This window comes from Gymnogyps californianus, chromosome 1 (assembly GCF_018139145.2).
Source record: "Gymnogyps californianus isolate 813 chromosome 1, ASM1813914v2, whole genome shotgun sequence".
In the NCBI taxonomy this organism is placed as follows: Eukaryota; Metazoa; Chordata; class Aves; order Accipitriformes; family Cathartidae; genus Gymnogyps; species Gymnogyps californianus.
Window position 1 is genome coordinate 184,782,837 of NC_059471.1, and position 17,067 is coordinate 184,799,903.

At 41.5% G+C, this 17,067-nt stretch overlaps 1 protein-coding gene across 1 annotated transcript in view; it reads right to left on the reverse strand.

Moving 5' to 3' along the window:
* Positions 1-608: 608 nt before the first annotated feature.
* The window catches only part of ANO6 (anoctamin 6), a 57,364-nt gene continuing 40,905 nt past the window's right edge, over positions 609-17,067 (reverse strand). The window contains exons 13-20 of the mRNA XM_050903252.1: positions 15,634-15,859; positions 14,587-14,756; positions 13,912-14,009; positions 9,847-9,977; positions 8,846-9,051; positions 2,557-2,756; positions 1,995-2,100; positions 609-1,059 (exon numbers count right to left, since the gene is read on the reverse strand). Coding sequence (XP_050759209.1) covers positions 853-1,059; positions 1,995-2,100; positions 2,557-2,756; positions 8,846-9,051; positions 9,847-9,977; positions 13,912-14,009; positions 14,587-14,756; positions 15,634-15,859 — 1,344 coding nt within the window. The 3' untranslated portion in view covers positions 609-852. The remainder of the gene's footprint in view (positions 1,060-1,994; positions 2,101-2,556; positions 2,757-8,845; positions 9,052-9,846; positions 9,978-13,911; positions 14,010-14,586; positions 14,757-15,633; positions 15,860-17,067) is intronic.

Below are 17,067 nucleotides of genomic sequence, written 5' to 3' on the forward strand. Positions count from 1 at the left end.
TGAGAAGACTTCTAACACTCATTACTGTTACAGGTAGGAGACCTTCAAGGCTGTGGTCATTCAGAGCAGAATGGGCAAGTGAACTAATGAAAGTACATTGACTGGGGAAAGATAAAATGCCTGAGTTTTCTACGCACTCGGAGTGCTCTGAAGTCAGTTTGTATGCATTGATTTCAAAGGCAATTCTCGTGTTTACACAGAGATTGATGAACAGGATGGGTTTACAGTCCTGCTGCTTCTTGTGATCCAAGTCCATGATTAATTGAAATATCTTGTTATCCATTTAAGTCTCAGTATGCATAGCTAATTCAGTGTAGCACACAACAGCGCTTAGTATGTCAATTCCAATGGCTTAACAACATGCTTTTGAGTTGTGTTTTCCTTCTCTTTCCTTCATGTTTTGGCTTTTCCTCTTCATTTTATAGTTGGGGTTTGCATTAGCAAGTAATCAAAACTCCTTCAGAAGACGTGATGGTATTCTTATAACAAATCATTCTTGTTCTTAAGGTTTTATTCAAGTCAAACAAGAGATCTAATAGCTGATGCCTAAATAAAGTGGAAAGCACTCTATGTATTTGAGAATTAATCTGCATCATCTTAAGATAACAAATATTTTTTATCTTCACATGTTAAAAAAATATGTCCTACTAAAGCTGTTTAAAAAAATGATAACTCTTATCATCTGAGTCACAGTGGTTGCATTTGTCCAAGGGAAACAGGTAAATGAGCAGGTAACAGTTGCAAGTAACAATGTTTAGTAAAGGGAATTAATCCAAAGTGTTTGATTAGCTATTGGTAATATCTGGACAGGCATTAGTTAGCTAAATACTGTTATTCCATATAAGAAAGTACTTATTCAGCTTTAGGTCGGAAAGTGCTGTCTACTCCTTTGATAATTTTGTCAGCTATTTTCCCCATGTTTTTTTTCACAACTTTGAGATCGTTCTCATGCAAGAGTTTCTGTGTTAGGTACTTCTCTCGTTTGACCTTGCTCTTGGTCTTTTGTGATACGTCCGGAATTACATATGAAATAATAAACTTCACAAAGTATATGATATGCTGGGGAAGATGAAAATGAAAAAATGTCAGTCAGGCTGAACAGGACATTATTATTATTATAAATGAAATGTCACATTATCTTTTAAGACTCTGAGCTGGTTCTGTACCAGTTTCTATCATAGCGGAACAGTATTTTAAAAAGCAGACATGACTAATGAATAGAATAATTGTCTGATAAACAAGAATTTCTGATTTTCTAATTCTGATTTTAACAAGGACTTCTCTGCCTGCTTTGGGGGAACCCTGGTAACCAGTCCTTCTCCCCTGCATGGAAGTAGTGGTTACAGTTTCTTTTAAAATTGTTTTAGGTTTGTTCAAATGACTCTGGGGCAATGGACTTTTCTCTGCTACGGGAACTCTGATCCAACCAGTTGCAAGTTTCTGATGACTTCAGTAGTCCCTGGATCAGGCCCTAAGTACATTTTATAATGAAATAATACCTAATATTCCTCTCCCTTCATCTTGGACCGTCTCCCATCTTTTGTAAGCCCAGGTTGTAGCTGCAGAGGAAGGAGCAATTGCTTTTTGATGCTCATGTAGAGACTCACCTCTTGCAGTGGCTGTCTATAGACTTCACTCTGCTAGTGCACATGTATTATGTATATGTATTCATGAGGCTCTTACATATACCTCTAAGTATATGTAAAAATATTTTTGGTGTAACTGTCCCTTCTAATTCTGACACTAAAAATAATTTTACAGTTCCTGAGAAAAGAAACTGCAAACATGTGGGGCAATCCTCAGCTGATGTCATGACTTCAGAGACTTCTTTTTCTAATGGTGCTACACTTCATTTACATCTGCCAAGCTCTTGCCTATGCTAGCACATATCACCTGCTCTGATAGCCATGCCTGGACAGAATGTCTTTGAAGGATTTTCTGCATGGAGGGAAGAGAAGTTTAAATAAGTAATGCTCAAAACCCCGTACGCTTACCTCCATGACAATGATGAAAGCCAGCTTGGCTGCAATGACATGCCAGTAGTATATGTTATGCTCATATTGGTGCTGGTGACCAGGAGGGTAGCGGAAATCCCGGTATCTGAAAGCAATGTAGGAAAGGCAGGAACTAGTCTCAGGCATCTCTGCAGTACGGCACTGTGGCCAGAGGATGGAGCAAGACATGTCCCTGCTTAGTGCATCCAGGAACAGTTAGCTGCACCTAACTACAGTAATGGGTAAAATAATATCTGCAGAGTAAGCTATATTTGGCTGAAATATCCTTTTTTTTGCCACTGTATTAAGAATTACTTATAAAACTTTTAAAGTGCTTTTTCTGAAGACTATCAATTATGAGAAAAACAAAAGAAAGTAAGAATTTTCTGCATAGCACAAACTTATGGGTGAATACTTCCTCTCAGTTCTGCCATTCAAAATATGCTGGCTTTTACTGTGTTTTAACATTTCTTACTGGATAGTTAACTGAATTAGATGATTTCGATATTAAAAAATTATATTTATTTTTGTCATTGGAAAAGAATGGTTATATGATGCTTGCCTGCATGTTGTTTGGTTCCCAAACCAAGGAGAAAATGGTTTGCTTGCATTCTTCAAGTCTGATATATTGAAGACAGAAAGTGTACTGTTTATGTACCCTTTCATAGTGTGACTGCTGTGACTCCCATAAGGAGGGACCGAAAAGGACCAGTAATAAACCAGACGAGGAATCATGTCAGATGTAAAAGCAATGATCATAGCCTGCATTTCAGAAAAAGAAGACAAAAAAGCAGCGTAGCGTTTAAGAAATAAGCCTTAATATGCATGGCTTTGCCATATACTTAGTATCTCAAAAGTTACAGTATGAGCTAAAAATAGAAAATATGTGCTTTTCCAGCCAGCAGTTCCCTCTGTAAATGAGCACGTAGTCACTCACGGGCATAAAACAATCTCCTTCTGGAATGTGCACCCTGTATGGTTTTTAAATTATGCTAGCTCTGCTGGATGCCTTAAAAAAGTTATACTATAATACACTTTTTTCCTCATGAGCATGCAGTGGAGGTCAGCAGCCAAACTCACCTTAAAGTACTCTAAGGTAACCTTCAGCAAACGTGCTTGCTATCAGATGTACTTATGAGATGCTTAAGGAAATCCTGCCTGATGAAACTCATGGAAATAACAGAAGAGTCCTTCAGTAACAAAAAACTAAATTTCACCAGGAACCCTGAGGTTTGAGTAAAGGAATTAAATACATTATATATATAGCTGATCCATCTCTGACCCTAGAAACATCCCACTCTTTCTGAGGTGCTAGCCAGCCCAAATTCATCTTGGCAGTTGTTGCCTCATAAGTTTCAATGTCAGTACATGTGGAAACTGCTCTTGATGCCAAGATAATTTTTTCAGTAGCAACTGCATGGTGCTATTCTACATATGACGTGACCGTTTGTTTTTATCTTGCTCCCAAGAGAGTTCCTGTCCTACTCAGTCTGCTAGTCACAAACTGGGTAGGAAATTGGATCCGTGGGTTTGTTGTGGGAAGTCTTTTCTAAACTCATGAACTTCCCAGAACATCCTATTCTGGAGGACAAGTTAACAATGTTTAATCCAATCTCCTCCTCTGCTATTGCAAATTCAAAAGGTTTCCCTGTGAGGAAGACTTTCCACTGGCAACATCTGCAGCTGAGTGCCTAGCAAGAGGCCGCCCAGCCAACTCATGATGACAGGCGTCTCTGGTGCCCAGCACCTAGGAAGGAGCGATGAGCTGCACTCCAGGGCTGAAAGAGAAGTCTTTTGTCCCATGGCAGGGGAAAAAGACACTTGACAACACGGATGGAAAGAAACAGGGCAGAGATACGGACAAGAAAGGTGTGAAGTAGGGATCTAATGGGATCAGGGGGAGGGAGGTGTAGGCAGAGATGCATAAAAGGGGCAGAAAAAAGCGATAGGAAAGGCATGGGACAGAGGAAGGGGAAAAGTTAAGCAGTAATGGGTAACAGAGGAGCATAAGAGCTGGTTAATATCTGTGTTTTATTCCCCTTCATGCCAATCTGCGATTCATGCAGTCTGCTTTTCCTTATTTTCATGAGATGGGGCAAAAATTGTCCACCTTCGTGCAGTATTCCCAGCAAGACAGCCCCAGCCTGAGGAGGTATTTGTAACAGCTGCAGAAAAAGGCAAGGGGAGAGAGGAGAAAGAGTGAAAAAAAATGCAGACACCTCTTCTACAGTTCCTCAAACAACGCTTTGGTGGCAGTGCTAGCTAAAACAACGACGGTCCCTCCTGCCTCTGCCCCTAGCAGTTCACTCGTGCCCTGTGCTGGCTCAGGTGTTCCTGCAGCTGGGCAGCAGATCAGATCATGGCACTGATCTGGCTGGGAATCCCCGCTGGGTCCATTCCCTCATCTGGTTCATCGTGTGTTTGTCAAAGTGCCGGTGCCAGCACAACACAAGAGACAGCAACAAGGGGAAAAGACAGGGAAGGGAAAGGGCAGGGAGTTGCAAAGGGTGCAAGACTCACCCCACCTCAAGTAGCAGCGCTGCCAAATGATGAATGCTATCCTAATGTCTCACCTTGTGAGTTGGCTTACTTCGAAGTACCTGAGAAGCTAAACTCTAGTTAAGACAAAAGTTGCAGAAACAATACTTTTGAGACTGTGGTCCAAGATCTATATTTGGTTCTCCAGAATATTGTTTCAATTGAGTTCAGTTGAGAGAAAGTTAGTTTGGCTGATGAGAAAGAAAAGGGAGGCATCCTAAGACTAAAATAAACTCATTTAAAATTTTCAAGGATAAGATTTTTTTTTTTGTACTGTACTCTGGCTTAAATAAAATGTAGTTGGCATGTACTTTTAAAAACTGTTTTTAAGCATTACATGCCAGTGTGAAATGAAATGAAAATTATGTGTTGTTTATATTTACATGCAGAGTAGGTGTTTTTGGCTGACGAGAAATATATATTACTGTGTCTTGCAGTTGCAGGGAGATGACCTCACACCTAAATTACTGTTTTTAACTGAAGTACAAGCATAGAAAGTTTTAGTTAAATATAATTTCTTTCTGTTCATTAGCTCATCCAGTCAGACCACAAATGAACTAATAGCAACTGAACATTAAGGCAAAAAAATCCCTCCTCCCTTTGGACCAAATGAGTTTGATGCTGCTTCTTTGTATCATTTAGAAAGATGCTGGAATATGGTATTTACACAACTTAATATTTGCTCTTACTGAATTTTTTTGCAAGGCCCCAGGTCTCTCATCATCCTAAATCTGAACCCTGCCTCGCTCTCCTCCCTCTCTCGGAATGATCTCCAGATGTGCTCCAGAGAGCTGCAAGGACAGAAATACAAAAGCTAATCCTACGGCGTCCTCTCAAAGGAAAAAGTTTTTTCCTCCTGAATTATGGGCTGCATTTCAGAGTATTGCACTGGAGAACTACAAACAAATAGCACATTCTCTACTTCCCAAGCTTTACTGCACAAAGTTTTCCATTTATACCATAACTAATTAAAATCAGTCTTCAAATCAACAACAGATGCTTTGGTATCATGCAATAGCAAGTCCAGTGCCTGAGCGGCAAGTTTCAAAACAGACAGTTTTGTGCAAAAGTTGCTTGCAAGTTACTAGCAGGTTTTACAAAGGTAATGCATGAAGGAGAAGATGATACACTACCCAAGTCTAATCAGCTGTAACAAGTCACATAGAAGAGAAGAAATAGTTTCTGTGTACTAAGGAAAAATCAAGGCAGGGATGGTAAAGGAAAGACTGATGACCTATACTAGATCCTGGATGTCAAACAAGAAAAAAACATACTTAAAGGAAGAAAACTGCTTCTAGCATTTGCTCTAGTACATGGCTTTATAGCCCACACCTCATTAGCAAGAAATACTGATCTCTTTGAGGTCCTTACAACACCTGCAGCAGGACCTTTTGAACATGACAGTCTCTTGTGCTGTGCCCCTTGCATGCCATAGCCCCACCGATGTCAGCGGCAAATACACGGCATTCACACTGACATTAACTCTAATCTAACACGTGAGACCTCCAAAAAGGGTGACTCTAAAAGAAACATGCCTGCAGTTAACAGTCACATGAACATTGGGATGGAGTGCCTGTCAAGGAGGACAGAGAGTAAAACCAAGCTGTAAATTTACTTTTGCACATGAAGGACTCCATGTTTTCAGCGATGCCTTGAGGGGTGTAGCACATAAGGAGGAATTTGGAGTGAAAAAAGTTGCAAAGCTCAGATTAGCCTCAGGTGGGCTGTGACTGGGTAGCGACAGACACCTATTGCTGGGTCATTTTTCTGCAGAAAGCAGGGCATGAATACATTCCTAATAGAAGCCTACGCATGTCTGAGTCACCGTAAGGTCACCAAAGCCACTTTAACTCTGCCCTGAATATCATAAAGACTATGACTAAGGTACTCGTAACAATATTTTAAAGCAATCTTAAGATGTATATCCAACTTTTTATTTCATAGTGGTATTACAAGATCCAGCTGGATTGACTAGGAAAGGCGATTAGCTTATCCAATAGCATAACATATTTGTTTTTCTTCCAGGGCACCAGAAACTTTTTTGCCTTTTATTTTAGAAGTTTTCTAGCAGCATAGTTCAAAAGAGGATATTGATGCACCAATAATGTTGCCTCTACTTCTAGCTATGCTAGATGAAGCTATGCTTCATCTGTGAATTTGCATGATCTGCTGGGATTTGCATCATTTGCTAGGAGAGTTATCATTAACAATTTTTAGCACGAGCACTAAATCAAAAGAGCCCCAAAGTATCTCTGGTGCCACCTGACATTTCTAACAATCTGAACATGTGTTACCAAAGTTCCATTGTTTTTTTTTTTTTAATTTTAACACCAAATTTACTAGTAGACCTTGGATGTTTACATGCCTATGGAACAGCTGGATTTATGTTTGGCTTGCGTCAGCAGAGCAGTGCGAAACAGATGGAGCATATGCTTGAGCTTGTTGTCTATATCTCCCAGATTCTCCTGTAAATTTTCCATCCTCTAGTTCCCTTTATTCTTCCAACATTTCTGTGTGCTTAATTGTCTGCCTTTATGTCCTCCTGAGTCTCCTGTCTACATCCTAGCTATGTTTACCATACCTGTTGAATTGCTATAGCGTGAAATAAAGTTCTGAACAAGAATAATGGCCATTTTGGGAGACTTTCAAATACCTGAAAATAAATCTGGTAGCTGAGGCTGATATATAAAATTTTCCTAATCACTGAAATCCACCCTGGACTCCTATTTCTATATGGTACCACCCCAGCCCTCACAATAACAAAAACAAGCTAGTGAGAAGACGATAACCCAAGAGGCAGTCAGGTCATAGAAGCTCATCTATGCATTCTTCAAAAACAGCTTCATCCTTCCAGGGGCAGTACAAAGTCTTCTTAAAGTGGGGGGGGTGGAAAGAGAGAGGAATATGCAGGGACACTCATCTGGGTGTGGGAAAAGAAGGTGCATATATCTATCCCTATATTATTTCTGTAAAGCAGAACCCCTGGGGTTGAGACCCCAGATCAGCCAAGCACCTAATGACTATAGAAGGTGCCTGAGATACAGGAATATAAGTCCACATCCTTATTTAAATTTGAATTGCTCTTTTACTTGAAATAAGTCCCCTAACTATCAAGTTAATATCTATAGTAGAGTGCTCAGCTCTGTCTCCCTCATCTTACCCAAAGTCCACCATTCTCCAAATAGACAGAGCCTCCTGTGAAAGCTTGGGCTAAGATGAACCCTTGTCTTCAGACTCAACTGCTTTCTCCAGAAACTCCTACTGAGCGCAATAAGGTATTGTTACTGCAAGGACGAGGTCCTGGAGGAAGTGACTACCTTTAAGTGTGTCAGAAGGAATCCCTGATCTCACTGATAACAGTAGAAAATGGTGACCTTGTTGAAAAAGGCTATTAACCATGGACAGTCTGTGGTGTTACTGTCCCTGCAGAGGAAACCAGTGGTCACTGCTCTTTTAAGAAACGCCAGCAGTGAGAATTTTCTGAAAGACAATACATATTAACTACTGTTTAATACTAAGCAATCAAATAATTCACAGTGGTAAAGTCCAATGAATTATTTTTCTACCCACAATGCAGCCTGTGTATAAGATCTTGGTGAATTAATGATATGGGAAATTTGAAAGGTCTGAATTTCATTGTTAGGAGTATATTAATCAGAATTTTTTTCCCCTAAATATTTTAAAGAAACTCTTTTAAAATTAATTTTAAATCCAACTGAAAAACAGATTAATTTGCAAATTCTCAGAAAATTCATTCTGATGTCAAAAGGTAAGTGCTGCAATTTTGAGCACACATTGTATTTTTAAGTACGCAAGAAAGAAGCTGAATTCCTGTTTTAAGTGCAAAATTGCTTAAAGCCAAATTCAAATACAAAAGCATTGACTGTAAGAATTGTAACAATTAGAAACAACAATCAATTATAACTTAGCTAAACTGCAACCTATTTTTTTCAAAATTCATGCATTTAGCTGTAGACTGTTTGAAAAGATCTCTGTACTGTGTGCTGCAATTTTAGGAAAGATGCACTGTAGTCTTCATACATAACAGATTTTTCTGAAGACTCTAGCAACTCTAAATACAATTTTTTTTTCTTTAGATGTAAAATTTTAGACAGTAGCCATATTCTTTTTCCAAAACATCTGGAAGGTAACTGAGAGCCTGTTTCACAGGGGCTGAAGTCCTAAGGGACTGATGCTCGTAATTCATTTAGGATCATTTAAGTGCTACATTGCCACACATGGCATTCCCCCATTTGGATGTAACACCTGCAGTGAAGGCATTTTGTCTTTGCAATTGTTGGCACCGTACTTACATTGGTGACCACTGCCAGAATGGCTATGCCTTGCATGATGGGCTGCCAGGCGCCAATGTCTTGTGCCTTCTGTGGAACCATGCGCCTGAACTGGGTTGTCAGCTTCCACGCATCCAACCGGATTTCCAACATGTTGTTAATAAGAGCCAGAAGAGGAGCCAGGGGGAACGACGCCACAAACAGGGTGACAAAGCCAAACTGTATAACTGTCAAAGGGAGAGGTTACATACATCGATGAGGCTTTCACTTACTGGAGATAAGCACATATGAGCATGTATACTTTATATACTCCAACTGTGGGAGAGAGAGACAAGAAAGAGTAGCTGAGTTCCTAGCGAATCTTCTGTATGAGAAGACAGGAGCACAACAGTACTGAAAAAACTGCTAGGTGAAGGGGACAGGAAAATGTTACAACGCACCAAGAGGAACTATTCTGGGTATTTAAACATCCATTTCTTTCTTACGCCTTCATCACAAAGACCTGGAAATGTAATGAGCATCTGTCCCAGTGCTGTGCTGGAAAGCCTGAACTAACTATCATCTTATTGCTGTCCGAGTGCTGCGACAAGTACGCTGGCAATGCCGTGACAGAATAGGTGGCGGCAGCAAACCAGAGATCTGCCAGCTCCCAAGAGACCAGCGACAAGTCCTGGTGACTGCAGACCTCTGGCAGAGCAGTCTGACACAGGGCTCTGCTGTACAACACCACAACACGGCAGGGGTCCGCCTTCTGGATGTATTTCTCAGAGGATGGGGCAAAGAAGCAGCAGTACTCCTCCTTGTACAATCACGTGCCGTTTCCTAGTTATGAATTGGATTAAGGCTTAGCTGCTTAATAAAAGCTTGCAAAACTATCTGTAATGGCTCATCAAAACTTGTCTTGGAAAACATTCATGTCTCCTCTGTCTATACACTTATTAAGCATTGCTTGTATGAAGATTTTCTTCAGAGCATGTTTGTATCCAGCAGTGGTAGTGAATCTGAACTAAACTGCTACTTACCCATTTCAAGATACTCATAGAACAGTCCAAGTTTTCCAATGGGCTGCAGGTGGTAGTCCTGTTCCCAGCGCGGAACAACTTTTTCTGATCTAGCAGCTGTACAGTATCTTCCGATTAGATTCTTAACCCAACTATCAGCCAGGGAGAAAAAGACCACTAACATTGGTAAAAAAACCTAAAATGTTCAGTAAATGGGAAAAAATTGACATTTGTGCTGTTATAGCTTTGAACAGTGGATTTAGTTGTTCTTGAATTACTGAAAACTTCCTTCAAACATGAGTATAATCTTCTGTTGCCTTATCCTGAAAGCAGTTATTTACAACGATAAATAAGAGTGTAAAAGGGCAATATATCAGAATCATAGTGATTTATACTTATGTTGTACAGGTGAATGACCACATAAAATTCAAGGTAACAAAAAATCAAGTTAAATGTAGGCCTGCGGTTAGACAGATTAATTCCTTCTGATCACAAAATTCACAGAATCATAGAATGGTTGAGGTTGGAAGGCAACTCTGGAGGTCATCTGGTCCAACCCCTCCTTGCACAGGCAGGGCCACCTAGAGCCGGTAGCCCAGGACCAAATCCAGATGGCTTTTCAATATCTCCAAGGATGGAGACTCCACAACCTCTCTAGGAAACCTGTGCCAGTGCTTGGTCACCCTCACAGTAAAAAGGTGTTTTCTTATGTTCAGAGGGACCCTTCTGTTTTTCAGTTTGTGCCCATTGCCTCTGGTCCTGTCACTGGGCATTAGCCACTGAGATTAGTCTGTCTCCCTCTTCTTTACTCTTGCCCTTCAGGTATTTGTACACATTGATGAGATCCTCCTGAGCCTTCCCTTCTCCAGGCTGAACAGTCCCAGCTCTCAGCCTCTCCTCATACGTCAGGTGCTCCAGTCCCTTCATCATCCTTGTGGCCCTTTGCTGGACTTTCTTCAGTATGCCCATGTCTCTCTTGTACTGGGAGGCCCAGAGCTGGATACAGTACTCCAGGTGTAGCCTCCCCAGTGCTGAGTAGAGGGGAAGGATCACGTCCCTTGACCTGCTGGCATCACTCCTCCTAATGCAGCCTAGGATACCATTAGCCTTCTTTGCCATGAAGGCACATTGCTGGCTCATGTTCAACTTGGTGTCCACCAGGACCCCCAGTCCCTTTTCTGTCAAGCTGCTTTCCAGCTGGGTGGCCCCCAGCATATACTGGTGCAGGCATTGTTCTTCCCCAGGTGCAGGACTTTATAATTCCCCTTGTTGAATTCCATGAGGTTCTTGTCAGCCCATTTCTCCAGCCTGTCAAGGTCCCTCTGGGTGGCAGCACAACCCTCTGACTTATCAGTTTGGTGTCGTCAGCAAACTTGCTGAGGGTGCACTCTGTCCCCTCATCCAGATCATTAATGAAGATGTTAAACAGGACGTGACCCAGTAGTGATCCCTGGGGTACACCGCTAGTGACTAGCCTCCAACTAGACTTCACGCCACTGATCACCACCCTCTAGGCCTGGCCATTCATCCAGTTTTCAGTCCACCTCACTGTCTGCTCATCCAGTCCATACTTCAATAGCTTCTCTACGAGGCTTTTATGGAGGACAGTGTCAACGGCCTTCATTTCATCATAGAAGGTTAGCAGGTTGGTCATAGAATCATTGAATCATAGAATGGTTTGGGTTGGAAGGGACCTTAAAGATGATCTAGTTCCAACCCCCCTGCCATGGGCAAGGACACCTTCCACTAGACCAGCTTGCTCAAAGCCCCATCCAACCTGGCCTTGAACATTTCCAGGGATGGGGCATCCACAACCTGTCTGGGCAACCTGTTCCAGTGTCTCACCACCCTCATAGTGAAGAACTTCTTCCTTACATCTAATCTAAATCTACCCCCTTTCAGTTTAAAGCCATTACCCCTTGTCCTATCACTACATGCCCTTGTAAAAAGTCCCTCTCCAGCTTCCTTGTAGGCCCCCTTTAGGTACTAGAAGGCTGCTATAAGGTCTCCCTGGAGCTTTCTCTTCTCCAGGCTGAACAACCCCCCACTCTCTCAGCCTGTCTTCATAGCAGAGGTGCTCCAGCCCTCTGATCATCTTTGTGGCCCTCCTCTGGACTCACTCCAACAGGTCCATGTCCTTCTTATGTTGGGGGCCCCAGAGCTGAACGCAGTACTCCAGGTGGGGTCTCATGAGAGCAGAGTAGAGGGGGAGAATCACCTCCCTTGACCTGCTGGTCACAATTCTCTTCATGCTGCCCAGGATACAGTTGGCTTTCTGGGCTGCAGACGCACATTGCCGGGTCATGTTGAGCTTCTCGTCAACCAGCACCCCCAAGTCCTTCTCCTCAGGGCTGCTCTCAATCCATTCTCGGCCCAGCCTGTATTTGTGCTTGGGATTGCCCGCATCCATATGCAGGACCTTGCACTTGGCCTTGTTGAACTTCATAACATTTGCACGGGCCCACTTCTCAAGCCTGTCAAGGTCCCTCTGGATGGCATCCCTTCCCTCCAGTGTGTCGACCGCACCACGCAGCTTGGTGTTGTTGGCAAACTTGGTGAGGGTCCGCTCAATCCCACTGTTCATATTGCCAACAAACACGTTAAACAGTGCCAGTCCCAATACCGACCCCTGAGGAACGCCACTCATCACTGGTCTCCACTTGGACATTGAGCTGTTGACCACAACTCTTTGAATGCGACCAAGTCAACCAAGACTTCCCCATGGTGAATCCATGCTGACTACTCCTGATGACTTTCTTGTCCCTTATGTGCCTGGAAACAGTTTCCAGGAGTAGCTGCTCTTTCACCTTCACAGGGATCGAGGTGAGACTGATCTCATCTGAAAGGCTTGCATGAGAATTTAAGAAAACTGATGAATTGGCTGTAGCCATTTTCAGCAGTCAAAGAACCATGTTCAAAAAAAGGGAGGTGGGGGCGAATGTCTATCAACGGAGAAAAAACCAAAATGGTTCTTTTTATACTTGCAGAGATGCAGAATGAGAGAGCAGTTAAGAACCAGATCCAGAAGTGATACTCAGCATTTCAACACCTAAATGCTACTTGTCACAAGTGTATTCACTTGTGAATTCAAAATTCTGGTCAGATGAATATATTTCCTGTACACAGAAGGGGGAGTCAGTTGTCTATGGCTGGAGCTGACATCTGCAGGCATGCTCAGTCTAGGGACCCTTCCCCAGGTAGAAGAAAATGTTGAGAAGAAGGATGGGTCTACAGGTCCATCCTGCAACCAGCAGCATATACGGAGCATTGGGGTCTGGAGGAACCATATCTCAGCAGAGTGCCCTAGCCTCAACCCTACACAGTATTTATGACACGCTTTGAAGTGAGGTCACTGTGCAGCAAAGGGGCACAAATCATGGGCCTGGAAGAACCACAGCCAGAGGGAATACAATGCCGTGGGCTGGTGCTTATGGCATTCAGGAGGGCATGAGCAAACTGGGAGTTCCCTACTCCAGGCAACATAACAGCCACTGATCAGTATAAAATAAAGAACAAGTCCTGGGAGAAGGAACAGAGTCCTAGATAGTATCTTAACCTAAATTAAATGGAGGGCATTTGTGGTTAGCACTTTGCTTATTGTTTACATTAAAACATGACTTCCCAGAAATCTGCCCCACTGAAAGAGAACGTATAGGCACTATGAATGTCAAATATGACTGTAAAACTAAATGAGTTAAATTAGTAACTTATGCATGACTTTTAAAGGCCCAATGTACAACAACAAATCATTCCACTCAATATTAAGCAACAGTCTTTAGTTTAATATTTTCAGAGCTTCTATTGCCTCAGTTCTAAATATCCAACCTGAAACACATTGAGTCGGATTTGCAGAGGAAGGAAGAATTTCTGATTAGAACTAAAATCAGTCAGAACGACAGAGACAGGAGCTCAAAGCTATGGACCAAAAATATCCAAAGTGTCTAAAAAGGCCCCAAAAGACTAGTCTTATTCTTTTAGAATACAATACGCACCTATCAAATTTAGTGACCAAATGTGTGAACGCATCAAGCAAAAGCAGTATCTTTCAAATATGAAAGAGCAGATTACTTAGTAGTTTGAACTTACGGAAGAAGCACTTCTTGAATGTTGTTCCAGATTGCTTTACCTCCTACTATGATGGCAAGCTGAGTTGTGAGTTCAAGGAGACATCCACCTGGATCACACTGAAGGTTGGGAGAGACATGAAAAATTTTTGAAGTTGGGTAACTTTTCAGGCATGAATGAAGATTTAAAATAATGCATTCCTGGTTTATTATGATAACAATTCTTAAAGCAATACAGGAAGACTATTTAGGCAAACCTTTCCAGTCAGGTATGCAAAAGCCAATTCCAGGCCACATATGGTCACATATGATAGGTTGACAGGACACTAGTGAAAGAGTGAAATACCAGGTGAAGCCATGCAGCTCTGTACTGTGCTGTCACCAGGCGAGGGCCACCCAGCAGAACAGGAATGCTTCTACTGATGTTCTCCCCTTCCCGTATGCCAATTCACAGATTGTTGGACCATCGGAAAATAAGCTTGTCTGGGTACGCGTAATACACTTCTAAGCCCAACTGGTCTTGTGTCATATTATTTTATGCTAGGGGTTACTAAGGAGGCAATTGGCTTGGGAAGCAATCGCTTTTTGAACCCTCATGTTAAATATGTACACCTATGTTGTACACTCCTAACTGCAGCAGAATACCTGGACTAATGGCTCCTGCTGTTTAAAAACAAACGCTATCATACATTCTTACCTCTTCATTGCGATACTTTCCTAGCCAATAAACTGGATTTCCAGGGTGACCTACAAATTTACCCTTAAAGAAGGCTATGTAGAAGCATGAAGAATAGTAGTTGACAAACTGGAACAAGAACATCTTTGTGGTCAGACTGTTTTCATAATCGGTCTGTGTCCTTGGAAGCTCTGCAGTTAAAAAAAAATAAATTAAACAAAAGCGCCAACCTACAAGTAACCTACAAGCTGCTTTAGAGCCTCAGCTGGAAAAGTATGTGTATGCCTTGTATTCCTTAATATGACTGAGCGTTATAAATTAGATTGTACATAATCCCCATGTATACTGTAACCATTATGCTAATTCTAAAACTATATGGGTTGTAAAAAGGAAAGAACTTGTTCCCTGACAATAAAGAAAAAGCACAAGCAAAAATTCTGATAACTCAGGGAAAAAAAAGCACCCAAATCCAGCACACTCAGGAAAGATGCAAATGTAACACTTTGAACTGATGAAACAGTATTAAATGAAACTATATTAAAATATCGCACTACTTCACACATCTAAAGTAAAATAGCTACTTTAATGTTGATGGCCTGGATATAAAGAATAATAATATTTGTGACTGTTTATCTATTTAATAACATGGGAATGGTATCTAGCTTTGGAACAGTGACCTTATTTCATTTATTTACAAGAAAATAGCTATTTTCCCCATAAACAAAAGCTAATGTAATTGAATGTGTTATGTTTTACTGATCTGTTTTCATAAAGCTTGGTTATTATAGTAATTTTCTTTGCTTTGTCTGTTTCATAAGCACAAAACTGTAAACAATTGATCTTTCATACTGTCTATACAAGGAGTTTTCAGGCAAAGAGCTGAATATCATATTCCTTTCATACTGAGAAAATCTGTATTTGAAAATTTCTAGATGGTATTGTATGATCTGGTGGGAAAATTCTGAAATATGTGGTACAGGTGTTCATTTACTGAAGTTCTCATTATACATGCTATTTTTTCTTGCTATTTTACCCCAAGTTTCTATCTGAGGTACAGCAGCGGTATACCGAAGTCAGTGATCAGGATTGCCACTTTTTCATAGATGATGTTGAGAACCATAATGACTATAAAGCTGATGAGCGAAGCAGTTACTGAAGTGGCTGTCTGCGGAGTCAGGTACTTGCGGATCGCCTCTGTTCCACTAATGTGCTGTGACAACGTTGCAGAAAACACCAGGAAAACCGAGAGCCTGTAGACAATGATTCCAATAACTGAAGCAATAATCAAAAGAATCTGCCAAGGGAACGCAAGAAAGATGTTAATATTGAACCATTTGCTTTAGGAAAAAGTGAGCTCGAAACACTTTTTATGATAGGCAAAAGGAAACCAATTGTGTGCCTGTCATTCCATTGCAAGAGATGATCAAATAAGATAGAAGGCAATAAATATAAAATCCATAAAAGAAGCTTTTTTTTCATGCAGCATAGTCAATCTGCAGGAAAGAAGAGATGGTCTGTTTTATGACTAATAACAAGGTTTGCACCGATGTGAGCGAAGATAATGAGATGCATAATCAAATCTTATGCCTCGAGGCATGTGATGGAAAAAATCTCCCTCTTTTGACATTGGGCAATTGGTAGGATGGCAAATGTACTAGCAAGTCTGCATTGATTATGGAGGGGGCTGTACCTTCTCTTTCACATGATAATATTACAGATTACAGACCCCGCAAAGGAATAGACAAATTTTAAGCCGAGTCATATGATCTGCAGGAGTTGTAATAATGATCCATGCACCCCATCTTGCTTGCCGTCTCCTCTCTTTCTGCTTCTCCTCCTGCTTTTATTTCTTGCTAGTTCTCTAGCTATTATTCAGATTGAGGTCCATAGAGCTGTGAATCTTTTTTTCACTATCTCTGCAAACTGCCATGAATCCTCCTGCATCCCCCTACCCAGCACATAATAAAAGTGCAGTAACACAAATGACAAACCCAGACCAAATCTCTTCCCTTCCACCTGAAGCCCTGCCTATTTAAATCCAACAGCAAGCCAGTATTCTTTGCTTGCTTTGTGTTTCAGATGTGTTAACACTGAGGCCCTCCTGGGCTGCCAGCCACCATTCTATCTCTTATCATCTGTCTCCTATCACCTAGGATGAGGTCTTTTCCAGCTGCTGTTTGTGCTACAGGCAAGGAGGACATGCAGCACGCTAAAACACTGAGCTTTTCAAGGCGACCACTCTGGGCATGCTCACCATCTTAGATATTGTTTCATGGGTGACTGGACTGCTTTCAAGTTTTAGTTTTAATTAAAGCAGCAGCTCTGGAAGATTAGAGAGCGCCCAGCTTTGCTCTGTTAAGTGAAATGAAAAACCTGAAAGAGGCCCAGGACTGTGAGACACGATATTGAAGCAAACAGCTGGAACAAGTAGGATAGAAACTGGCAGGGAGGAGAGCATATAAACCAAAGTCTTTCCCCTGCTCTCCCCCAAAAGCAAAGAAA